Here is a 25,116-nt window from a genome sequence, read left to right on the forward strand (position 1 = left end):
AGCCTCAGCACATCCCGGTCATCAGACAGCAGGAGCAGCCCTAGCTGGCCCCAACCCGGAGACCCAGGCCCACCGGCAGGGGCTCCCGCTCCCCAGGGACACGAGCTCCAGCCGTCCCGAGGACACACCCCCCTTCCCCAGCCAGGCAGGCTTCAGCTCCATGGTCCCACTGGGGAGTCCCAGCTCTGGGGGGGTCATGACCTCCCTAGAGGCTCCGAAACTGCCTGGGGGGCCCCGCACAGGCCACACGCTCACCGGCTCCCGGGGACTAATGAATTCCCGCAGTCACGACAAGCCCAGTCCAGGCCTCAGACGCGGCTGCTGATTCCCGCGAGGCTCGGGGATTACTGTGGCCTACTCTGCGGCCCCTAGTTCAGCACTTTCTCTTCCCCTATGAAAGCAGGACAGCAGATTTAACTGCTCTTTGCATTTGTCCCGGTGAGACCGAGCCACCCCCCCGCGGGGCAGCAAGCCACCCCACGCATGCGGGTCCCTCCGTGGCCGCCCCAAGGCCCTGAGCACCCGGCTACTGCGGCCAGCAAAGTGGCCCCCTGAACAGCCCTCAGCCCCGCTACACATGTGGAAATGGGAAGCCAGCGAGGCTCCTCATCTGGGCCCCTCAGCAAGATTCCAACACGCTCGCTGGCTTCCCAGCACTCAGATGGACAGAAGCCACCCAGCCCCGGCCCTCCCTGGCCTCCCCCCGCCCCCCGGCCCCATGCCATGACACAGGGAGCCTGTCTGCATCCTCCTCTCGGCGGTGGGGTGGGAGTCAGGGCCCTCCTGGGGCTTGGCCAGAACTGCCAAGCATCCCCACCTGTGACATGGGGCCTGAGAGGCATCCTTGATGTCAACAGGTGCCGCACCCCCCCGTCCCCCCACCCCGTCCCACGAGGCTAGAACGGGTGGCCTCGGGCTAACTCGGTAGAGGAGAGCTAGCCAGCACCACAGAAGGTCCAAGAGGCCAGCACCGTGTCACGCCCCAGAGGCTGGCCCTGGACACACAGTGCCCCTCCCCCCCAGGCTTCTTTGCTCCGGGCGCTTGAGTCTGAGTGCCACCCACCAGCCTGCACTCCGCGAGGGTCAGCCTCCTGACAAGCCCACCAGCTCAGAGGGTCCAGCCAGCTCCCGGCTGCACTGCAGGGTGGGGGTGCAGCCACCCTAAGCCGGCGACCCCTCTGCTGCCAATCACCCCAACGCACCCCGTGAGCACCAGGGGTGAGAACGTGCCTCCCTCCCGTGGAGGCTCAGGGTAAGGAGGCTCTGCTCCCCGTGCCCCCCCGGCCTGCCCGCAGCCTTGAGGCCAGCAGCGGCCACACAGCCCAGCCCAAGCAGGGGTACTGCTGCCATGCTGCTGCCTGGCTCACCCCCTGCCCTGTCACTGGGCGCCCTGGCCGGAGGGGGCAGGGCCCAGCAGGTGGGGAGAGCTGGACCCTTCTAGGCACCTTCAGAGGAGGAAGGCTCCCCTGGCAGCTGCTTGAGGAGAGAAGTAGCAGTGGGTGTGGCCTGAGCCCTCCAAGCTGCCACCTGCTCCGCAAGAACCCCACAAGTGCCTCACACAAAGTGAGCACATCCAGATGGGCTCTGATGCCCAGGAGTCTGACAAGGCCTGTGCTGACCTCTCCAGAAGCACGGGCACAGCCCCAAGGCAGGCCCTTCAAGCCCCGGACAGTGGGCCAGGGACACTCAGCCCCCAAGGAGCCAGGAGGGGGTGGGCAAGGAGCAAGACAGCCCATGGGGACCCGGGGAGATGGGGAGATCCACCGCTGAGAAAGCCCTGTGGCCCCCCTCTGCGGTGAGGGGGAAGGTACAAGGGCCACCCAAGGGGCTTTATGAGGGCCCCGAGTGCTAGAGGAGGGGCCAGGAGGGCCCTTGGGAGCTCTCACGGGGACAACTCCCTGAGCACTTCCTTGTACAAACTTGGGACACAGGAAATGCGTGTCCCACTTCTTTTTTAAAAAAGATTTTATTTAGGGGCTCCTGGGTGGCTCAGTTGAAGCATCTGCCTGCGGCTCAGGTCACAACCTTGGGGTCCTGGGATCAAGCCCCGAGTCAGCAGGGAGTCTGCTTCTCTCTCGCCCTCAGCCTCCTTCCCCTGCTTGTGCGCTCTCTCTCTGTCTGTCTCAAACAAATAAAACCTTAAAAAAAATTATTTCAAAGAAGAGAAAATGAGCAGGTGCATACAGGCGCTGGGGGGAGAAGCAGAGAGAGAGAGAGAATCCCAGGCAGACATAGTACTAAGTTCATGGCCCAATGTGGGGCTCAATCGCATGACCCCAAGATCATGACCTGAGCCAAAATCAAGAGTTGGACGTTTAACCGAGCCACCCAGGTGCCCCTTAGGGGTCCCACTTCTGGCTGGAGTGGCAGGTGGCCCGCCCAACACTGGGCCATCCCAGCCAGAGGTGCTTCTTGCTGGACGCCACCACCAGGGGACGGGGACTGTCAGTGGGGGCTGCATGGTGAAGACCTGGCAAGATCCAGAGAAGGGTCCGAGACCACAGCTGCCTTTTTGGGGAGTGGACACTCCACTTCTGGTCTGCACATTGGTGACAGCAGTTTCTCAAGACCACGTGGCCAAGATGGGGGCCTGAGGGATGGGTGGCAAGCTCTCACCCAAGGTAAAGTGGCGGTGCAAGGCCTGGCTCCTGTGAAAGCCTCGGTAACCCTCAATGTGCCCGAGGCCACTGTGAGAACTGGGCTCTTCCCATCACCTGTGGTCTTGCCCCTGCAGCCCTGAGCAACCACGCAGGCCCACGCTCTCCCCCACCACACTAGCCGCTCTTCTGCGCAAGGACCCAGACCCAAGGGGAGGAAGGAGGGCTCCCACCGTGCTGGGCAGGTGAGCCAGAGGGACCCTCTTACCTAAGGGACTTCTGGGAGGTGACACCTGCCCACCCATGGGTTCTCTGTGGCACACAAAAGCCAACATTGCCAAGTGGTTGGAGGGAACCTCGTGACCTGTGGCCACTCTGGAGCATACTGGCCTAGGGCACAGGTACGTGTGGGCCAGGAAGTACCCACTCTGAAGACACGCTCGGTGGCACGCATCAAGCCTGCAGCCTCAGGGTGGCCCGAGTCATGGCACTGGGCCCAGCGTGGACAGAGACAAGCCGAGCTGGCCCCGCGGTGGAGCAAGAGCCCACATGAGCCTTGTGTGCTATAAACACCAAAGCTGGGATCGCTAATTGCCACAATTACATGGGTGGGAAATCGGAAACCATTCTTGAGGTCTGTAAACGGTTTTCTTCTCTCTGCTTTCTGCAGTGTCTGTCCATCCTGCGACAGGTCAAGCAGGGTCTCTGAGCCGTGCAGCCAAAATGTGATAGACCCCCCAACAGTCCTCAGCAAACGAGGCTCCCCTGGGCCCTTTCTTGGGTATCATCCCTTGATCCCCCCAGCTGCCAACAGACTCATCACCAGGAGATAAAGCGAAGGGAGGCAGGCTAGAGGCAGAGGCGGGGAGGGGGGGTAGTGATGAGGCCACCTGCCTCACCCCCCAACAAAAGTCTGACTATAGGTGAGCTGGGCAGGAGGGTCTGAGAGCAGGGCAGCTGGAGAGGGAAGGCAGAGGCGGGAAAGCAGGAGGAGGAGTCAGGATGGATCTTCATAATGCTCGGTCCCCAAGGCGCAAGGCACCAGCGGCCACACGGCTGCTGAACAATGCAGTTTTGAATTCAATTAAAGCGATTATCTGTTGTGCCAAATAAATTGTGTACAGCATATATCCTGCGGCACTTTACACCTCCGGGCTCATTATTCCCTAACTGTTTCCTCCTGTTTATGCGCTCTCAAATTAAATTGCTGATAATATGCGCCAAAATAAAAAATGAGCGCACCTTGTCCCAAGAAAATTGATTCTCCCTTTTCCTGAACTGGCGATTGCCAGGTTTTATATACTCTGTTCCTGGTGATCATTAGTAATTCAATTTTCTTTTTATTAGCCCCCTTATCTGCTGAGCAATATAGTGGCAGAGCTGACCTCTTTCGCGCGGGTAAATGTTTAAAATCTTTTCCCTGATTAATTTTGCCAGTTAAGAAAAAGAGGAGAAATGGCCCGGCTCTTAGCCATCACAATGAATAAAGCTTAATGTTGATTGTGATGGAATTTCTAATGCCAGGGAAATTGATTGAGCGCGGCAATTACACGGGAACAGGAACTCCAGGGAGATGGGATCGCTCTCTCCTGGCCACAGCCTTTTGGTTATTTAAAACAATCCAATTTGCAAGGATAATTATGTATTAGTGTTTTATCTGCCACTTGAAATGAACAGGGGAGTTTCGATACTGGCCTAGCATTAGCAGGTTATTGCTGCAAATTACTTGATATCTGCTTTCTTTCACATAAAGAGGAAATTAGGCAATCAATTACCAGAAAGAGGTGGACAGAGAGATAAGAGGGGCGAGTGCGCCCTCTGCTGGCCAGCGGCAGCCGGCGGGGTAACAAGGGACAGCCTGGGCCAGTCGGGGTCCCTGTCGTTGTCCCCCTACGCCAGCGCCCACGGCGCGTCAGCTCCCTCCCCTACAGGCTCAGGGCCAGCCCACACCTGGGCCAATGGTCTGGGCGGGGAAGCCGCCTGTCCGCCACAGGGAGGCACTGCCCCCAGCCTGAGCCCCGCAGCCCCTGGTCTGCACCCCATAAGTGCACAGCACTCACGAAAGCTTGCGTGGCCCGCAGCCAGCAGTTGGCTAGGGCTTGCCCAGGAGCCCCTAGCCCAGGGCCTGGGGCCAGGAAGATGGAGCAGGGAAAGAGGGAGACAGGAGAGGGAAGCAGAAAGGGGCCTGGGGACTTCCCACTGACTCCTTAGTGGCCCTCAGCCTGGGAAACGCTCGTCCTCACCCCTGTCCCCACCACCACCGCCTCTGCCAGGCTCAGGCTCTCAGGGTGGTGTCTGGACCTGCCCGTCCGCGTTTCAGGCCTGTGCACAAGCATCTTCCAGGAATTCCCTGCCCACCTCTGAGAATGAGGACCCCACTCCTTGACCCCACATTCAAGACCTTACTGCGAGCTCTTCCTTGCTTACTGCCCCCTACAGGCCTGCTGGACACCCCTGGGGACCCCAACACAGCCCTGGGGACCCCAACACAGCTCGGCCCTGCCTGGCCTCATCCCTGAGCACATTCATGCAGGTCCGAGGTCCCTCCTCTCAGGCAGCCAGAACCACCCCCTTCCCTTCCCTGTGGCCCTACTGGGCTCTCCCTCCCATCACCTGGTCCCGCCCTCCCAGATGCCTGCCACACAGGACCTCTCGGCTCCTGCGCCCCGGCAGAGCTCATTCCCACCTGCGCCCTTCGCCTGCAGAGGTGCACTTCCCTCCTCTCTCCTCCTCACGCAGAACTTGGTGTACAGGTCACCTCCTCAGAGACACCAGCTGCCTGGCTCAGGCTGACCACCCTCCCCACAGCTCTCCACTACACTACCCCACTTCCTTCTCTGCACACTTTCTCCACCTCAGAGTATCTTTCCAGGTTATTTACAAGGACCCAGGTAACTGTTTGTCCTCACAGCTGTAATATAGCTGCAGCACCCACAGTGCCCACCGGAGCCAGCACACTTCCCGCACCAGATGTACTCACTGCATGCTTGTTGGCTAGGTGGGGCGGGGGGGTGGCTGGCTGAATGGTAGAGAGCACAGATGGATAAAGCATGAATGGAAGATAGATGCAAGACAGAACAGATGAGGGAAGGACAGACAGAAGAACACGTAAGTGATAAACAGGTGGATGTACAGACAATGACTGGTGGATGGAGGGTGGGTGGGTGGGTGGATGGGTGGGTGGGTGGGTGGATGAGTGAGCGGCAGCCTTCTCCAAGCTCTTCCCCTGGCAGGACCCTCCCCATCCCTCCCCATCCCTCCCAGGGCCTTCTGCACCACAGTCAGCACATCCATCTACAACCGCGAGCTGACCCGTTCACCTCCTAGTGGAGAGAAGTATGAAGGCAGGGATCATGTCAGCCCCCCACCCCATCCCCACCCCCATCTTGCTTGGCCCCAAGCTTTCTCCTCCTCTCCCAATAGCACCACACCCACCCTACGGGCAGGAGGCAGTCTCCCTACTGGGCTGCACCTGGGACTGCTCTAGGCCCAACGAGAAAACCGGTGGTCCCGGGCCAACAAGCATGGGATACGGCAAGCACGGCCTAAGCCCGCAGACCCAGCATCCCCCTCTCCTTAACCCTCCAGGCCATGGTCCCCCTGGCAGGCAGTGAGAATCCTAGAACATCCTGGCCTGTGTCACTATGTGAGGATGCCAGCTCCAGCCCATGGCCCCAGGATGCTGCCCCTGTGGCCGTTGCCCTGCTCTCCCAGTGGCACTCAGCCAGCAGCTCCTGTCAAAAGCCTGTGCACAGCTGGGCTGTTCCCGGCCTCGGACAGTCCCCGTTCCAGCCCTCGTCCCAGCCCCCACGCACACCAGGCACTCCTGCCGGGAGCTGGTAAGAGCACATCAGACCACCTGCCTGGAGGGAAAGCTCAGTGTGTGTGGAGGATCCCCGGTGTCGACTCCCTCTTGCCCCATCTGGAGAGAGGTCCTCAGCTGCAGGCCCTCAGCACACAAGACAGGCGTTCTTCAACCGAATGGCGCTCCTTCCTCAGGGGTGCCTGCTATAGGGGATGACTATGGTCTGGCTCAGGCCTGTCTGCCTCCAAACCAGGTTCCTCGGCGACAGAGACAGCCTAGGCCTGGCCAGGCCCCCATCAAGGCCAGCTCTGCTCAACTCTGGGGAGAGCGGCAAATGTACCCCAGGAGCATGGGCTGAAGAGGTCAAAGCGTGCCCACCAGGATGCCCCACAAGTCCCTCAGTGCCCGTCCCAGCATTAGGACAGGGAGCCCTGGCAGACACGGAGGGTGACAGGAGGCCCAGGGCCTGGCTGCTCTTACCCTGTCCCACTCAACACCTAGCTCAGCACTTGCTCCTCAAGCACTTGCTTCCAGGCCCAGCGAGGAGGCCAGACTCCCAGCAGATGCCCACTGGCACTCCAGGAATCCAGCCCTCCAGGGTGCCCTGGCGCCAGGACAGGCTGCCTCTGACCGGGACACCCCTTCCCCAAGCCACCTCATGCCACCATCTGCACACCACATCCCTGTGCTTCGAGTCTTACTGAAGTACTGCCATCCGGGGGCACCGGCCTGGCCACCCAACTCCATTTGCCCCGATCCACTCTCCCCGCGGCAAGTCACTACAGAAGCGTCCCAGTGTCTCGTGGGCTAGGGTGCAGGAGGGCAGAAGGACACTCCCGGCTCCTGCCTGATGTGCACCTGGAGCAGGATGCAGAGAGGCCTGGGGACACATGCACCTGCCACAGCCAGGCCTGAGCCCCATCATGCTCACAAGTGGCCGTCCCCGTGTGATGGCTCATCTGTGGGGACAGATCTCCCTCATTCAGCAGGACCGCTCTGCCAGCTGTGACAACACTGTGACCGAGGAGCGGAGGCAGAGCCAGGAATCCCTGCAAAGGCCCGAATGGATGCCCCCGGACATCACTTTCTGACGTGTCTCCAGGCTGCCCCAACCTCCCGGGGGCTCGGCCACCCCCTGCCAGCCTCCCAAAGCGAGGGACGTTCGCGTCACGCCTGGCACAGCCTGGCCATTGGTCCACCCACAGCCAAAGCCCAACCCTCAATCCGGCCCCCTCGCTGCGGCCACCAGGGATGAGGTCCACACTCCCCTGGCAGCCAAAGGTCAGATGGGTGGCCAGCACCCCCAGCCCCGCTTCCCCACCCCTTCTCACGGCCCCAGTCGGCCCTGTGCCTGAGCCCCTAAACTCCACTCTCCCGTGGCCAGCTCCCAGGCGCTCAGCTCTGCCCAGGCACCGCCTCCTCTCACAGCTGTGTCCAAAGCCCTGCTGGCCCCTCTATGGACCCCCCAAATGCCTGCTGCAAAACAGCCACCAGGGCGCAAGTCCCAAGTCCGACGGCACAGGGCCCGAACCCCATCATCTCCAGACCCCACATGCATCAGCCTGGGGAGCCGCCGCCACGCAGGGATGCCACAGGACCAGGTCTGCCCAGAGGAACCCCAGGCTTGCCAGGACACTGCGTCACAGGTGATCACCTCGCCCTTCCCCACTCCCCATGGCCAGAGACCCCCACCCAGATGGCCAGCACCTGCCAGCTCCTCAGTGTGTGGCCAACGGCTCACAGTGGGGGGCCATCCTTCTTAAGGGAACCATGACCCCAAGGCTCTTCCTCCCCTGCACCCTTCACCAAATCCACAGCAACTCAGGAAGCGACCTGCAACTCAGGTCGGCAAAGCTGACCCCTCCCAGGCCAGCACAGGGTTCCTGAGGAAGAGGCAGCGACCAACGGAGAGGCCCCACTGGCCTGTCGGCCCAGGACAGATGGCAGAGACCTAGGGCACAGGAGCCCCGGGCAGTATAAACCACAGCTCCCCTCCCCACAGGGTACATGGCTGCTACCCTCTCGTCTGCTTTCTGGCTCCTTCCACCAAGAGGGACAGGACCAGGTATACAGGAGAGACACGCTACAAAGGCCACCACACACCTGGCCATAGCATCTCCCCCCGGAGAGCAGGGTACAACGGTCCAGCCTTCGCCCCGCTCTCCAGCCCAAGCCAGCCACTGCCCAGCAGGCTGAGTGCGATCGGGCTGGGGCACCGAAAGAGCAAGGTAGCTGGTGAGGTCAGGGCTCACAGACCTGGCTGAGCAAGCTTTCCAGAACCCCAACGCCTGGTCATACCTTCTTTGGTGGGGAGGTGGGCCCGGCCTGGAGGCAGGCAGCACAGCCGGTGCCTGGTGACCTGCATCAGGCCCTTGCTGGGGGTCTTCTTTAGAACGGGGCTGCTCTTTGCCCGGAGGACCTGCCTCCGCCGCAGGCTGAACTGGGTCTTAGCAGTGGCAGCAGGTGGGGGGCTGCTCTTCTTCTCCCCAGGAAGGCTGCAGAGACAAAAAGCAGGCAGTTTCCAATGGGCTCCCCCAGTGTGGGAGCTGTCCCCACTCACCCTTGCCCACCCAGACCCCAGCAGCACGGGATCCGCCCCAGGAGGCAACCAGCCCCAGTGGTCCCAGCCTTCCCACATAACCGGCAGCGGCTGACAGCTGTCACACTCCCCCTCACTCCTCGTCCCCTTCAGAGCCGGGAGTGAGGGCCGGGGGGAGCAGCCCCAACCTTGATACCCTCAGGGGACATCTGCACCAGGTCTCCTGTGGCTCCCCAGGGCAGATGAACTCCCCGCTGGGGGAGGCCCTGAGGAGCCACAGCAGAGGAGAAGCGGCCCCCAGCCTCCCCAGGCAGCTGCCAAAGACCAAAGTCAGGCAGCGGGAAAGACCTGGGCGGGAGACACACCTCACGGTGTTAATGGCTACCGTGACTGAGGCCCTGACCCCAGACCAAGCACTGAGCCACGATGCCACTTTTCGGCCTCCTCACAGTCCTTGACGGTGGAGGAGCAGGGAGGTGACAGGTGCTCAGCGAGACAGTGACTCACCTGGTCACTTGGCCGCCAAGAGAGCAGACTTCCCCCTGGTGCCCCCCGGTCTCTCACCCCGTGTCTGGCCTGGGTATAAAGCAATCATCCACAAACCCTGCGCAGAACCAAAGCTCCTCCGGCGGCCTCTGGTCTGTCACCAGCAGGAGAGGGCAGACTTGTTGGCGCCCTGCCCGCATCCTCACTCAGCCCCGGTCACTCAGCTCTAAGGGAGAGCACCAAGCCTCCTTCGCACTGGGTATGTGAACGCCACCACACACACCCAGGCTGGCCCAGTAGCAGGTGGTGCTCCTTTCCCTCATCCCCCACTCCTGCAGGTGGGCCCTCCCACAGCTCTGCACACCAAGCAGGCAGCTCGCGAGGCCCAGGCCTGTCCCCTGCCCGCCCGGACAGAACCCCAGGGTGGCAGCAGGGGCACCTACCTAGCACCACCCCGCCTCCGGACGATCTTGGTGCGGCTCTTTACTTTGTAAGCTGACAGTGGGGTCTCACTGAAGAGGGGCTTCAAACTGCTGGATCCTACTGCTGGTCTGTCCCCTGGGGGGGACCGAGATGGGACTGGAGAGAGCTGGGAGGCATGGTCCTTGCTGCCAGCTTCTGACTGCCAACGGAAGGAGGAGGACGAGGAGACCGAGGGGCTGGAGGCCTTCCACTTGTACTTGCTGGGGGAGGCCCCAGGCGTGGAGGACACAGCCGCCCTCCTGGGCTTAGCATTCGGGTCAGCTCGGAGCTGTGGCTTCTCCACCTGTTCCTCTGTGCCAAAGGGGGCCTTGCACATGTTCTCTGAGGCTGCTCTGGGGCTGAGGGCCCTCCGAGTGGCCCGGGGGCTCTTTGCTGAAGCAGCCACCCACTTGTAGTTGTTTTTTCGGAACTTGGTGGTTCGACAGGACGCAAGCAGAGAGGACTCTCGGGCCTGCCTGGGTCCAGAAGCTGGTCTAGCAGGGCCTGCCACCAAGCCACAAGAAGCCGGCTGATCTGGATGGCCAGCATTCACTCTCCTGTCTCCAAAGAGCTGTGCGACACAGCTGGCCACAGAGTGTGAGGCCACCTTCCGTCCCACAGCCATGCCACTACGCTGGGGCAGACCGGAGGACACAAGGCGAGCCTTGACGGCAACAGCACTCTCACTGACAGTCCGCCGGGGCTCGGAGGGGCTGTCACTCATGCTGCTCACAGACTTTACCACCCGGGGCTTGCCGGGCTCCTTCTGGCAGACCAGAAGGGGGTCCTCTGCACTGCAGCTCCCCTTGACTCTTCCTGGCTTTGAGGGTTGCCGCTGCCCACCAGGGGGCTCGCCCGCCCCCTCCTGAGGCCTATGGTCGCTCCAGGGGGGGTTCTCATATTCTTCCAAGGAGCCCCGGGGGACCCCTGCAGTGCTAGCCGAGCCCGGTTTCGATGGCGGTTTGATCTTGATAACCATGTTCTGATCTGAACTAAGCTGCACCTGCCTCTCCAGGACATACTGCTGGGGGTCAGGACCCTGGCTGCCCTCAGCCCTGAGGGGCGGCTGCACAGCACAGTCACCGGGTGGGTCTGAAGATCCTGGGGGTCGATTCACAAGCGAGTACTTCTTGCGCCACGCGGGCCCGTGGTTCAGGGGGAAGCCCCTCCGGCTTGGACGAGGGTAGCAGGCACTGAAGGACCTGCTGCTGTTGTAAGCAGGTGGTTGCCACCCGGAAGCAGCTGCGGTGCCCGGAGCAGAGGCATTGCCATGGAGGTTTTTGTAGTCATCGATCAGACCTGAGAAGGAGGAATCACAGGCTCGATTAGCCAGGGGGTGAAAGTAAAATCACAACAGTCCTCTGGCAGCACACAGCTGACAGAACACCGCACAGACCCCCTCACTCCTGGGCCTGTGGGTCCCCAGCAAGGACAGGCAGCCCCTCGTGCCTGAGAACCGTGGACAGTTCAGCCCAAACTCCCTCCTCTGTTTTCCGTGAGCCTTTTCCCACACGTTCTACTCCAGTCCTATTTCTGGTTATTCATCCTGAAGATGCACCCATGTCACCCCTAATTTTCTGGAATATGAAATGGGTTCAACTGTCCTCTAAGGTGGGGTGTCATTCAATATATCCCAGGAAGCTCCTGCATAGCTACCATGGTGCAGGGGGGTACAGGCTGGCAGTGGGCCCCCCGACAACCCCCCATCACAAGTCCTGTCCCCCGGCCTGACACCCCCCATCACAGGTCCTGTCCCCCCCGACACCCCCCATCACAGGTCCTGTCCCCCCCCGACACCCCCCGTCACAGGTCCTGTCCCCCCCACACCCCCCGTCACAGGTCCTGTCCCCCCCACACCCCCCGTCACAGGTCCTGTCCTGACACCCCCCATCACAGGTCCTGTCCCCCCCCGACACCCCCCGTCACAAGTCCTATCCCGACACCCCCCGTCACAGGTCCTGTCCCCCCCGACACCCCCCGTCACAGGTCCTGTCCCCTCCCACACCCCGTTACAGGTCCTGTCCCCCCTGACACCCCCTGTCACAGGTCCTGTCCCCCCCACACCCCCCGTCACAGGTCCTGTCCCCCCCGACACCCCCCGTCACAGGTCCTGTCCCCCCCACACCCCCCGTCACAGGTCCTATCGCCCCCACACCCCCCGTCACAGGTCCTGTCCCCCCCACACCCCCCATCACAGGTCCTGTCCCCCCCACACCCCCCGTCACAGGTCCTGTCCTGACACCCCCCCCATCACAGGTCCTGTCCCCCCCCCCGACACCCCCGTCACAAGTCCTGTCCCCCCGACACCCCCCGTCACAGGTCCTGTCCCCCCGCGACACCCTCCATCACAGGTCCTGTCCCCCCCACACCCCCTGTCACAGATCCTGTCCCCCCCTGACACCTCCCGTCACAGGTCCTGTCCCCCCCGACACCCCCCGTCACAGGTCCTGTCCCCCCCGACACCCCCCGTCACAGATCCTGTCCCCCCCGACACCCCCCGTCACAGGTCCTGTCCCCCCCACACCCCCCATGACAGGTCCTGCCTCCCCCATCAGGTCCTCCCCGGCGCAGGCCCAGTGGCGTCCCGCGCACGCAGGCCAGGAGCCCACGAAGCCCGGGCCGCTGGACCCCCGCCCGGCCCCTCCCGACGGCCGCTTTCCAAGGCCGGAGTCTTGAGGAGGATCCGCGCAAACGGGAATGTGCGCGTTGGAAAGCGGAAGCCGGGGGCCGGGCCGGGCCACGCAGGGCAGGAGCCGATGCACACGTCCAGGGCCCCGCCGCACCGCCCGGCCCCGGACGAGGGGCGCCGGCGGACGGGATGGCGGACGCCTCCCGCGGTTACTAGACGACCGCCCGCCGCCGCCGCCGGGACCCGCACTAACCGTCCGCCGAAACCCGGGCGCGGACCGACCCCGGCCGCCCCCTCCGGGCCCCCCCACCCGCCCGACCCGCCGCCGGCACTGCAGGCGGGGAGCGACGCCCTCCGGGGGCGGGCAGGGCTCGCTGCGCAGCAAGGGCACAGCGAAGGACGCGGGGGCCGGGCCGGCCCGACCCACCCTGCAGCAGGCGGATCTGTCGCCGTAATTGCTCCTTTTCCTCCATCTCCGGAGTCCGCGACGCCCGGCCAGGCCCCCGCCACGTCATCGCCGCGCGACTGTTTTTCCCCCGCGGGCGGGGCGGGGCGGAGTCGGGCCGGGCCGGGGCGGGCCGGGGCGAGAGCCGGGCGGGAGCGGGGCGGGGCCCGCGGGAGCGCCGAGACTGCGCACTGCCAGCCAGGCCGGAGCGTTGGCGGGGCCTCGGGGGACGCGCCGTTGTCCTGGCGACGCCCGTGGAAAGGCGGGGCCGCGCGTGCGCAGAGCGAGGGACGGGCGACGTCAGTAGGGAGCGCCGGCAAGTGGCGCAAGCTCCCGGGGCGGGGCCGCGGAGGGGGCGGGGCCGCGGAGGGGGCGGGGCCGCGGAGGGGGCGGGGCCGCGGAGGGGCGGGGGCCGCGGAGGGGCGGGGCCGCGGAGGGCCTGGGGTCTCCGCGCCCCCCGCTGCCGTACGGTTGGGCTGTGCGGCTTCCGCGGGGGCGGCCGGTGGGGCTGCTAACGCTGCTCCGTGGGTCGGGGCGGGAGGAGCAGCCGCCGAGAGCGGGAGAGCCTCGGTGTGTCGGCGGAAACGGACGAACGCAGGCTCGCAGCCTGGCCGCGGGGCCGCGAGCCCGAAGGGAGGGGGCGTGGTGGGCGGCGGACCAGCCCTGCGGCGCCGCGAGGGCGCGTCGGGAAGCGGCGCTGCCGCGTGGACCGACCTCGCACGACCCGCGAGCCGCGGAGGGCGAGCCCGGGAGGCTTGCGGAGAAGGCACGGTGGGGCCGGACGCTCAGCAGCCGAACCTAGAGGCCGCGCGGGAGCCGGCGGGCGGGGGAGCGGGGCGGCGGGGCGGCGGCAGGTGCCGAGGGAAGAGGAAGCTGGCCGGGGAGGGGGCCGCCTGCGGAAGGAAGAGCTACCGCAGGAGCAGGAAAAGCGTGGACCACAGCGCTGATCCCGCAGCACCGACCGTAGGGTTATTTTTTTTAAGATTTTATTTATTTATGAATGACAGAGAGAGGCAGAGACCCAGGCAGAGGGAGGAGCAGGCTCCCTGCACGGAGCCCGATGCGGGACTCGATCCCGGGACCCCGGGGGTCACGGCCTGGGCCAAAGGCAGGTGCTCCACCGCTGAGCCCCCCACCCCCCCCGGATCCCCCTACCGGGGATGAAACGCGTGCCAGCAACGAGGCCAGGCGTTCACAGGCGCTGTGTCTGCAGGGGGGACAGCCCCGCCCGCTCTGCGGACAGCGACAGCGGTGGACACTCTGGAGCCTCTTGGGGGGCGCGTGCCAGGCTGAGAAGACGAGGGTGGAACCGCAGCTGGGCGTCCCTCTCAGCCCAGAGGCCTTTGAGGAGTGGAATCTATCTGGAACCATCTTTGCTTCCTGCGCCCTTTCTGGTCCCTCTGCAGGCACCACCCGGCCTGTCCATGCTCTGTCCCACCCCCTGCCCTCCTCCCCCACAGGCAGCCTAGGCGCCCTAGGAGGGAGGCCGGGAGGGATGGCCCATGGTGCCCTGCGTACTTGCCAAAACCCTGAGGGCAGGGGAGGGAATTGTCACAATAAATGGGAAGGGAGTTGTCACAGGGATCCTGAAAAGCACTCCTTTGGGTCCTTTGGGCTCGTCCTGCGTTGCTTCCCTTGAGATTCCTACAACCATCACCCCGTGAACGCGTCGGCTGGCCCGGTGGAGGACAGAACCGCGCAGCTCTGCCGCCAGCGCTCTCACCGTCAGCCACCTGCCAAACACGGGACAGGACTGGTAGCCAGCCGGCAGCTGTGAACCCAGGCAATGCCCCGGGGGCAGGGACGGCCCACTTCTGCTGTGTCCAGCCTAGATGGCGTAATTCAGGACGACTCCCACGTTTATGCTTGACTCAGCGGGCGTCGGTCACGCCACTGAGGTGGGGGTATTTCCTGAGATTTGCGAGTCTGGCCCTAAGCCTGTTCTCTTCTGTTATGGGACAAGTGGTCCAGTCCTGCGGTGGCAGAGAGGAGAGCCCAGCCACCCCCAGAGGGCACAGCCTTGGGGATTGTCCCCGGGGTGAGAAACTAGCAAGGACGTCCTGCTGCCCCAGCTAACTCACCAAAACTGATCCTAACAGTTACGCTCAAAACTCGTTGACGCTCCTCAAACTGGCAAAAACGGAAACACTGTTCAGTGTTGGCACGGGGTGTGGGGGGCACAGAAATGCACACTACTCCGGACATCGGCAAAGCCTTAATGAAAGGCAACTTGAAATGTGCGCCAAGGCCCTGAGGGTTTTTCGAGTAATTTCGTTTTTAGGAACCCTCCTCAAAATGCAACAGGACGGGGCAGCCCAGGTGGCCCAGCGGTTTAGTGCCGCCTTCAGTCCAGGGCATAACCCCAGGGTCCCGGGATCGAGTCCTGCATCGGGCTCCCTGCATAGAGCCTGCTTCTCCCTCTGCCTGGGTCTCTGCCTCTCTCTCTCTCTCTCTGTGTCTCTATGAATAAATAAAATCTTTTTTAAAAATGCAACAGGACATTTTTTTTTTATTTGAGAGAGAGAAAGAGCAAGCAGGGGGAGTGGGAGAAGGAGAAGCAGACTCTGTGCTGAGCATGGAGCCCGACGTGGGGCTTGATCCCAGGACCCGAGATCCTGACCTGAGCCCAAGGCAGAGGCTTCACTGACAGCCCCCAGGCCCCGAGACGTGGCGCGTTCTCTATGATCAGCAGACAAACACACCGAGCACACTGTAGCCCTTCACAGCAGGCCAGGCGCCGCTCTGGTGTCAGGACATCAGCACAGCCAGTTCCCACGACAACCGTCTTCAGGGGTCACTTCTGGAGGCAGGTGTCCGTCCTGGGCCCTCCTGAGCCCCATGTGCCGTCTCCCCCGCAGTGCTTGCTTCCTGCTGACCACCGTCCTCCCGCAGCCTTTCTCACCGCCCCCCCAGCCCTGACCTGAGCCGCACCCTCCCAGGGCTGCCCGGGGCAGGCAGGGGCGGCCCAAGGTCTCCACCGCAGACGTTCAGCAGACAAGCCCTGGAGTGAGGCCTGCTGCTCCCCACCTTCCCCACGCCCAGCTGCCACTCTCCTGCTGCTGCTGCTTCCGCCACAGCACAAAGCTGCCCCGCAAGTGCACCACCACTCTGAAGGGGCAGGGCCTATTAAGGAGAGCGCAGCAGCGTAGCCATACCAGGCACGTTCTCAGGGAACGTCAAGGTGTCAGATCTGTCCTGCTACCCGCCTCCTTCTACCCACCCCGGCACTCCCACCCCTCCTACCAACTCCTTCCCTCTGGAGCTGCGCGCAGGTGGGAGCCAGGCTTGCCAGGCCTTGGGGGGGGGGGGGGAAACAGGCGCTTGGCAGGCTGGGACCGCGACCCCATGGACGCCCCCTCACCTTTCATCCCAGAGGGAAGGGAGCAGGTGTCCCTGCGGGAGACGGCTGCCCCCAAGGACCTGGGGATCCCTGCGTCACCCCAGCATCACCTCCCACACCTAACCCTCGCTAAAAAGCATGACCCTCAGACTCTTAGCCAGGTCCAGTCTGGAAGAAAGGTGTTGGGGTCTACTGTGCCCTAAAGCACGGCGTTTCCACAATATGCTCAGGGACAACCCACATGCCTGGACCTAAGCAAACCTCAAGTGGGGCCCGCCAGTAACCACTCCCCTCCTGCCCCAGCGATACCTGGATTCAGGCAGTGAGCGCTCCTCCCAGCTGGGGCAGTGAAGTAAGGCCCAGAAAACCAGGAGCGTGAGCAAGGGGGCTGCTTTCTCCTGCAGAGGTCCCATTGGGGCGGGATAGGGTCCTGCGGCCCCCACTGCAGCAGGCAGAAAGCCCAGCAAACCAGACAGATCACTGCAGGGCCCAGTGCAGGGGCCTTCCTGCTGCCCTTGCCCCCAGACCCCTGGGTGCCCCTGAGCCGCCCCTGAGACCAGCCCGCCCTGCTCTGCAGCTGACCCCGCCGCCCTGAGATCCGCACAACATTGACTGAGCGACTGCTGGCCAGGTCATTGCAGTTGTGCCCCAAGGCCCATAGCTACTGACCCCCTGGGTGGCCGTGGGGATGGAGCGGGAGGGATGCCAGGGTGAGGGGGGACTTAATTCTCAGAAGACTTCTGGGACTTCGTCTGCACTCAGCACTCTCTTGGCCCTGGGCCGCCGCCACAGGGAAGTCTCTAATCCTGACTGATTTTTGGAGCGAGGGACCCCAGTAGCCCAGGGGGCGCGACAGAGACGTGAGCACAGGGCAGAAGCAGTGATGGGGGCTGGTGGGGAGGCTGCGGAGGGCGTGGGCGCGGACTTCCAGGAATGCCCCTGTAACGGTCGCCACCGGCTGTAGCCGGCCCTGGGCTGCTTGTGCTGGGGGTGCTGGGGCCTGCCCTGTGTGCTCCCAACGCTCGGGCCGGGGTACCTGGGGCGGTGCCCTCCACCTAGTGCTCTGGGTTACCCCCAGGCCCCGCACACAGCCCGAGGTGCCCGCGGCCTCCCCGTCTGGGGTCACAACCTGCCATCCCCGTAGACCCCCAGGGCCTTGGCCAGGGCAGCCTCACCTGTGATCATGTGACATAGGGTGGGCTTGAGGAGGACATAGTGTCGCCCTGGAGTTCCTGGCCCTCAAAGTGTCCAGCTGGCCACACTTCCCCTCTTGAATGGGAGCCAGGGAGGGGACAGGGCACAGAGGCAGCCCCTCCCACCTCTTGTCCCCACAGGCCGTGCCAGGGCTGACCTCTGTCCTCGCAGGAAGCCAGGAGCCTGGGAGATAGACACGCAGCGGGCTGGGCTTGGCCAGTGCCTCGTATTTTGGTTATTGGCAGAAACTGAAACCGAAAGAGGAATTGCGGCAGCCTTGCCCCGGCCCCCACCCCCCCCCCCCCCCCCCCCGTCAGGGCTGTGGCAGGGCCCTGCACAGCAGCCTGCCCACGGATGCCCGCCAGCTCCTCCACCTCGGACCCAGGGCCCCGGGGGCGGCCGCGCGGGAGCAGGGGAAGCAGCAGACTGTGCCTGAGGAGACAGGCCCCAGGCGGGACAGCCTCCCAGCATCAGCAGCCGCGGCCCGGCCTTGGCCTCGCGGCCTCCACACAGGTATGCACACGACACATGTGTACAGGCACACATGTGTGCAAGCGCAAATAGCGCACACAGCAAACGCGTGAGCACACACGGGCTCCCCGCTCAGGCTCTTGGAGCCTCCTGCTCCTGGCAGCAGTGGCCTCCAGGGGCGGGCCTGCAGCTGCGGCCACCACAAGCACCCACCGCCCCCGAGGGGCAGCCGGCCGAGCCTCGCCCCGTGCGGCCTCCAGGGTGTCAGGGCTGGGAGCGCGGGAGGGGGAGCCCGCGGGGCTCCCGCTGGCTGTCCTGCCCTGGCCGTGACTGTCGCTGCCCAGCACCAGTGGGACGACAGCCTGGATGTTGAAAACCTGACTCCAGGGCGGCCCGGGTGGCTCAGCGGTTTAGCAACGCAGTCAGCCGGGGGCGTGATCCTGGGGTCCCGGATAGAGTCCCACCTCGGGCTCCCCACAAGGAGGCTGCTTCTCCCTCTGCCTCGGTCTCTGCCTCTCTCTCTCTCTCTCTCTCTCTCTCACACACACATAAATAAATAAATAAAATCTTAAAGAAAAAAAAAAAAAACTCCTGACTGCAGGTTTTCTCAGCAACAGCTGTATGGACGAGCGGTCCACACGGCATACGACTCGCTTCAGTGCGTCTGGAGTCGTGACAGCAGCGCCACGGCCGACCTCAGAGCCTTTCGTCTCCTCAAAAGAAACGGGGTACCTACGGGCTGTCCCCCCACCCCCACCGGCGCCCAGGCCGCTCTCGCTGACCCTCTGAACGTTTTCTTTGCAGAAACGTCGACGGACCCGAGCGAGCGTAGGAAGGAAACCTCAGAAGGGCTGCAGCTGGAGGCGAGGCCCTGGGGCTGGGTGGCTGGGCGGGAGGAGGCGCCCCCCCCCCCCCCCCCCGTTGCGGGCTGGGGTGTTTCCGGGAGTGGTTGCTGGCGTCAAGAGGCCAAAGTTTCACTTTCGGTCCGGGCGCTGGCTACGCTTGCTTGGAGGCTCCTCAGCAGAGCAGCGCCGCCCTGGTCTTGGGGCGGACTTGCTTCCCGTCGCGGGCCTGGAGCCGGGGGTGACAGTCACAGTGAGCTGCTCCCTGTGCCCAGTACGTTCCCTCTACCTGGTCCGGGGGGGGGGGGGCGGGTGGCTCGCGCTGAGCGGGGGCAATGCCCACTCTTTGGGGCACACCTGCTCACGGCCCCTCCCCGGCTCCCTGTAGACCCAGACCCGTTGGGGAAGTCTGAGGCCTCTCGGAAGCCCATCTGGGTTTGCCTCCCAGGCACCCCTGGCCTCCTCCACACACGGACCAGCACTGACCCACCGCAGTGGCTGGGGCCGGCCGGCTCCCCTGCCTGGGATCCAGGCCTCCCATGTCCCGGGGTCAGGCCTGCTTTGGCCTCTGGTCCCTGAGGCCTCAGCCTTGGACAGGCGGCTCATGGAACTCCGGGCACAGAGAAAGCCCCGAGGACATCCTGGGAAGCGGGGGACGCTGTGGCTGCGCCAGGCTGCGGGCCCCTGTGCCCAGTGTCCAGAAGCTCGGTGCTTCCTATTTCTTCCCCTGCCCTCGGGATGCTTCAGCGGGGGACCCGGCTGTTGTAGAGCACTGTCCTGGCGTCACTCTCCTGCTTTGCCCTTCCCTCCCTCAGTGGCGGCTTTTTGTGAGTGGCTCTAAGCCACGTTGGGTGGACAAAGTGACAAAGGTCTCTGTGGGTGGCTGACGGCCGCCCCCCGCCCCCCCAAGCACTGAGAGCCCCCCCCGGGGCCCTCTGGGTACAGATGGTGTGAATGGCCTGAGCCCCGCCGAGGGCTGCGAATGCCATCCCTCCTAGAGGTGCCCACCAGCCCCGCGGAGAGACAGTCGAGTGGCTGTCAGGGTAGATGCTGCCCGTCAGGGCATCCAGGACCAGAGGTGTCCCGCCCCCTCTTCCAGCCCCGAGGGCAGAATGGCTGAGCCCCCTGTCCTCCTCAGGAGCAATGGGATCTGCCTTTGAGGGAGTGATCAAGAGCGTGATCCGGGAGCTGGACCACAGAGGCAAGCTCATCCCCGTGGACAGTCTGCGGAGCTCCACCAGCTTCCAGCCCTACTGCTTGCTGGCCAGGAAGCTCTCAAGACTGTGGTTCTGGAAACCCCGCTACAAGTGCATCAACCTGTCCATCAGGGACATTCTGGAGCCTAATGACCCAGAACCAGGTACCCAGCCTGGTGGGAAGGGCGTCAGCTGGCCGGCCTGCTGCCCGCGCTGGGCCTTGGGCTTCCTGCCTTCCAGGCCATCTGCCCAGGTTGGATGGGTGGCAGGTGGGAGGACAGGGGCCTCAGCTCTGGTCTGGCTCTAGATGTGAAATGTGATGGCCCCTTCCACGTATGCGACTTCATGGACGGGCAGCTGCAGGGCTCTGTGGAGCTGGCACCCCCAGGACAGGTGCAGCTGGCAGGGGAGGCGACAGTGGCTGACAACCTCAGCACCTCGATGAACGTGTGTACACTGCGAGTGGTCCCCAACACCTGGGACACCATGCGCCAAGAGAGGTGAGCCCCGGGGGGGACCTGCCAACCCCAGGCAGCCACCGGGTCACAGCCTGGGGCGTCAGGAGTCCCAGGGAGTCTGTGCCGGGCCCCTCATCTCTGCTCTGGCTGCATCTGGAGGTTCTGCGGATGTCCACTTGGCACCCCTGGGTCTTGTGCCCCCTCTCCACACAGGCTACCCCTCCCACAAACATCATCGGGAGCCCCCAGGGAGGGAAGGATGGGAATCCTGTCTCTGGGCACCCACAGAGCTCCCGGCCACCCCGGGGCTGGCACAAAGGCTGAGGTCCCAGGAGGGAAGCTGGTCCCATGACCCGGGGGTGGGGAGGGCCAGACACACCCCTGCAGCTTCCAGGCCAACCACTTGCCACAGGCGCCTGCGTCAGCCCCAGCACAAAGTCCTAGAGCAGCTGCGGAACTGTGGCAACGACATATTCGTGGTGACAGAAGTGCTGCAGACACAGAAGGAGGTGACAGTCACCTGGATCTATAAGCAGGAGGGCTCCGGCCAGTTTTCCCTGCCTGGAGCCCTGTCCCTCCAGGTGTGTGGTATGGGCTGGGGAGGCAGGAGGGGGTGCCCCCAGGCAGACCCCCAGCCCCAGCACCCAGCCTACCCAACCCCACAACCCAGAGCCCCGTCCTGAGCCCACATCCACCCCTCAGGGCCAGGGCCATCTGAGGCGGAAGAAGACAGTCACCATCCCCTCAGGCAGCATCCTAGCATTCGAGGTGGCCCAGCTGGTTATCGGCCCTGACTGGGGTGAGCTGGGGTTGGGGTGACTTCTGGGGCCCAGGCTCCAGGACAGATAGGCAGGGAAGCAGGGGACGAACTGCCAGTTGGCTGGGGTGCTGCAAGCACCTGGCTGGACCACTTCCCAGGCCGAGGGGGCCGAGGGGGCCGAGGGGGCCGAGGGGGCCGGGGGGGCCAAGGGAGCCCATGCTCTGGGAAGTGGGAGGTTGGGGCACGCGGGGCCAATGGTGTAGGGTGGCCCCAGTGGGTGAGGGGAGGCTTGGGTCACCGGCCAACGTGCCCCCCATCTCTGCTCTGGCTGCCAGATGTCCTCCTCTTCCCGAACAAGAAGCAGAGGACCTTCAAGCAGTCCAAGAAAAGTGAGGCCTGTGGGCGCCCCCAGACGGGGCCTCTGCACAGCTCAGCTCAGCAGAGAGGCTCCTGAGGACCAGGCGTGGAAGTAGACACATACACACGCACACACATGCATAGACACATGCGCATATGCATGCACACACATACACATGCAGACACGCACACATGCACAGACACATGCATACATGTGCACAGACACGCACACACACATGGACACACATACACGTGCACAGATACCCACACATGGACACGTGCACGCATGTATGGACACGCATACATGTGCACACATACACGCACACACATGTACAGACACACTAGCACACATGCACACACGTGCATGGACAGGCATACACATGCATGGACACATGCACACACGGACACATCCACACACATGTACAGACACACATGTGCAGGCATGCACAGACACACATATACAGATATGTGCACGCACATGCATGGACACACACGTGCACACACAGGCTGGGCGGGGCAGCTACAAGGCAGCGCTGACACCGGCCTGGCACAGCCTCACACCCGCCCGGGCTGCCAGTGTTGGGGTGGTGATGGGTTGTGAGGGCCCAGGGGCTTGCACGCCACCCTAACTCTGTCCCTTCCAGATCACAAGCCCACGAGCAGCGCAGGCTCCAAAATACAGTCGGGTCAGTACCTTATTGACAACCCTGGAACCCTTTTCTGCCCCTGGGAGTCTGCCCTTCCCGACCAGGGCTCTCCTGGGGCCTGTGGGCAGCCGGGCAGTTCCAGCCATCTCCCCGCAGACGGGTTTGGCGAGGACTTGGTGGCAGTCACAGAAGACTTCCAGGGCCTGCTGGCAGAGGTGGGGACCCAGGCTGAGGGCCTGCGGGGCTTGTCCAGGGGCCTGTGCGACCAGCTGCTGGCAGGCCTGGTGCGGGTGCTGCAGGAGGAGCCAGCCCTGCAAACCCTGGAGGAGGCGGTGAGTGGGCCTGCTGGAGTGGGTGCAGGGGGGGGCTGCACCCGGGCCATCGGGCTCACAGCCCCTCCCTGTGTCCACAGCTGGAACAGGGCCTGTTCTGTGGGTGGGTGGCACCCCTGGAAGGTCCGGTGGGCACTGTCCTCGAGTGCCTGGTGCATACCTCCAGAGCACTAGAAGAGCAACTTGCCAGACCCGTTCTCTACCTGGTGGACTTGCTGACTGGTGAGCCGCTGCTGGGGCGGGGCAGGTCGGGGCAGAGATGCGGGCTTCTCCAGCTGGGCTTTCTGGACCCTTCTTACCTCAAGTCTCCTCCCAGGGCTGAGTGAAACCCAGCTCAAGCTGCTCACAAAGGTCCTGGAGACAGGAGAGCTGTCCCGGCCCTTCAAGCTGGTAAGAGAGCACAGATCGCTGGGAGAAGGGGCCGCTGTGCTGAGGGGTCCCAGGTGCTTCTAGGATGGAGTGCTGCGGGCAGGTGCTGGATGCTGGGGCGGCGTGGGAAGAGTTGCTCAGGGACAAGCCCCCACCCTGTCCTACCAGGTGCAGAGCATTTTGGAGCAGAGCACCCCCTGGCAGGAGCGCAGGGCTGTGTCCCTGCCACAGGGGCTCCTGGAGGGCAGCTGGGATGCAGAGGCACCTGCCTGGGTCTTGCTGGAGGAGTGTGGCCTCGAGCTGCAGGTGGACGACCCCCAGGTGTGCTGGGAGCCAGAGGCCCGGGACCACACGTGTACACTCTATGCCTGTCTGGCACTGCTGTTATGCCTGAGCGAGGACCCCTGTTAGGGCTGACCGGCTCTGCCCGCCAGCGTGCTGGGCAGCTCTCCAGACGGCGTGGGGCTCATGCCCACCTGGCTGCCCGCACCGGGAAGGCGAGAGCCCCACCCAGCCGTGCGGCCAGTGCATCCTGGGGTGGAGAGCTGGGGAAAGTCAGTAAATGTGATACACAAAGGAAAGATGGGTCACCGAGTTTTTGAGGGGCCCTAGATCTGGGTGGGGAGCAGGGACCGTCTCTTGTTTGGCTTCCTGTGCCCACTCGGGGTGGGGAGAGACATGGGGTCCAAGCAGGGGGGGTCTCCTCCATGGTCTCCACCCTGGATCCTGTGACACCGCGGGGCTCCCTGTCCTCCTGGGGCTCATGGGGCTCTGGACACGCAGTGAAATCCCTCCTTGCCCCAGAGGCAGATCCCTGGGCATTCAGCCTCCCATGGTGGGAGCGCCCCGGGGGTAGGGACAGGTGGTGTCCTTCCCCATCTCCAGGAATACGCTCAGCCGGGAGACAGATCCCTCTCCCGGTGGAAGATGCAGTCATGCGGGAGGGTGGAGGAAGCTGTGCTGTCCTACCGTCACAGCCCGCTGCTGACACAGCTTCGGGGACCCCCCACCCCGGACCAGGGCTCGTGAGTCCAGCCATCGCCAGGACAAGAGCTCGGGAGGACGTGTGGCATCCAAACCCAACGGCAGAATGAGTATCAGAACAAAAGCGGACCGCCCCGGAAACGTCCCAGATCCCGGTTCCAGAAACCCTCTAGGTGCGCCTCCCACACACGGAGGGAGGCAGGCAGTGCCAGGCCTGTTGGGCTTCTCCAGGACCCACGCTTCTCTTTTGGGAGTCCTGGTCCGGGGCGCTGCCAAGGAAACCATGGTGCGTGAACGGGACCTAGGCCAGATCTCGGGAAGCATTCCAGAGGCAGGAGCACCTGCGGCCCCTCTGCGGGCAGGTCCGGTGGAGCCAGTCAGCCTAGACCCCTCCCCGGGCTGGAAACGCTCACCTGGCACACAGCTGAGCAGCGCCACAGGGCGGGACAGCCACACTCCCAGGGCCCAGCCACCGTCTGGGCCTTTGGGCCACGTGGACGTCGCATGGACCCCACACCTGGAGGGCGGCTGGTCCAGTGGTCCTGGGTGGGGGCCAAGGAATGGGGATGGGCACGGGGCCGCCAGCAGGACGATGCGTCATGCAAGAGACAGCCTGCGCCCCTGCTAAGGGGTGGGAAGGGAAGCACAGCCCGCCCGAGCTTCCATGGTGGCTGGGGCCTCCTCTGGAGAAGGCCTCCGTCCCACCGGGCTCCCCTTGGTGAGAAGCGGGCCCCTGAGGCCTGGCTCCCGGGCTGCAGCTGTGGGGAGGCCAGGCTGGCTTCTGGCCTCAGGGGCCGCCACCAAGGGCAGCCTGAGGCTCCTGCTCTGCCTGGCTTATGGCCCCGATTGAGTTAGAGCCCTGAGGATGCTCCCCCCACACCGGCTGCCTCCAGGGAAACTGAGGAGGGAGACCCAGCCCCGCACAGCACCTGTCTTGGGAGCCCAAGGGCACCCAGGCCAGCACGGCCTCCCGGGATGCTCCCACCAACCCTTTGCTTCCCCTCCCGCCCTCCCTTCCCTGGAGTCTGAGGGCCTCCTGGCCTGGCCTGCGTCCTCCCTACGTTTCTTACGGCTTAATCTTGTTTTGCATCTGCTCTGGAGCCTGCGAATTAACACCCAAGCCCTGCCTGGCTCCCTGCAGACCTGCGCCCTCAGCCTGACCCTGCCTGGCCCCAGAGACACCTCACCTCCCTCCTGCCTGAG

At 64.0% G+C, this 25,116-nt stretch overlaps 2 protein-coding genes and 1 long non-coding RNA gene across 10 annotated transcripts in view; 2 read left to right on the forward strand and 1 right to left on the reverse strand.

Annotated features, from left to right (window-relative positions):
* Positions 1–13,077, reverse strand: part of ZC3H3 (zinc finger CCCH-type containing 3) — an 87,512-nt gene extending 74,435 nt beyond the window's left edge. For all 4 annotated transcript variants that reach the window (XM_038555734.1, XM_038555733.1, XM_038555737.1 and 1 more), the window contains exons 1-3: positions 12,946–13,077; positions 9,871–11,188; positions 8,701–8,897 (exon numbers count right to left, since the gene is read on the reverse strand). In XM_038555734.1, the coding sequence (XP_038411662.1) occupies positions 8,701–8,897; positions 9,871–11,188; positions 12,946–13,033 (1,603 nt within the window). In that variant the 5' untranslated portion in view covers positions 13,034–13,077. The remainder of the gene's footprint in view (positions 1–8,700; positions 8,898–9,870; positions 11,189–12,945) is intronic.
* Positions 13,078–13,555: 478 nt separating this feature from the next.
* Positions 13,556–14,547, forward strand: LOC119864854. Its single transcript, XR_005368909.1, has 2 exons — positions 13,556–13,734; positions 14,177–14,547. It is a non-coding gene; the product is annotated as an uncharacterized LOC119864854 (long non-coding RNA).
* Positions 14,548–17,786: 3,239 nt separating this feature from the next.
* On the forward strand, positions 17,787–23,510 carry GSDMD (gasdermin D). Of its 5 annotated transcripts, none has more exons than XM_038555740.1 (13): positions 17,787–18,010; positions 18,570–18,696; positions 18,773–18,831; positions 19,949–20,170; positions 20,314–20,506; positions 20,877–21,045; positions 21,167–21,263; positions 21,560–21,613; positions 22,226–22,267; positions 22,385–22,560; positions 22,641–22,782; positions 22,877–22,950; positions 23,098–23,510. In XM_038555740.1, the coding sequence occupies exons 4-13, from the start codon at positions 19,954–19,956 to the stop codon at positions 23,338–23,340; spliced, it is 1,407 nt and encodes a 468-aa protein (XP_038411668.1). In that variant the 5' UTR covers positions 17,787–18,010; positions 18,570–18,696; positions 18,773–18,831; positions 19,949–19,953; the 3' UTR covers positions 23,341–23,510. The 5 variants fall into 5 exon arrangements, with proteins under 5 accessions (XP_038411668.1, XP_038411669.1, XP_038411666.1 ...); XM_038555741.1 differs by having other exon boundaries at positions 18,580–18,696; XM_038555738.1 differs by lacking the exon at positions 18,570–18,696.
* The last annotated feature ends 1,606 nt before the right edge of the window (positions 23,511–25,116 follow it).

Source organism: Canis lupus, chromosome 13 (genome assembly GCF_011100685.1).
Source record: "Canis lupus familiaris isolate Mischka breed German Shepherd chromosome 13, alternate assembly UU_Cfam_GSD_1.0, whole genome shotgun sequence".
NCBI classification, from domain to species: domain Eukaryota; kingdom Metazoa; phylum Chordata; class Mammalia; order Carnivora; family Canidae; genus Canis; species Canis lupus.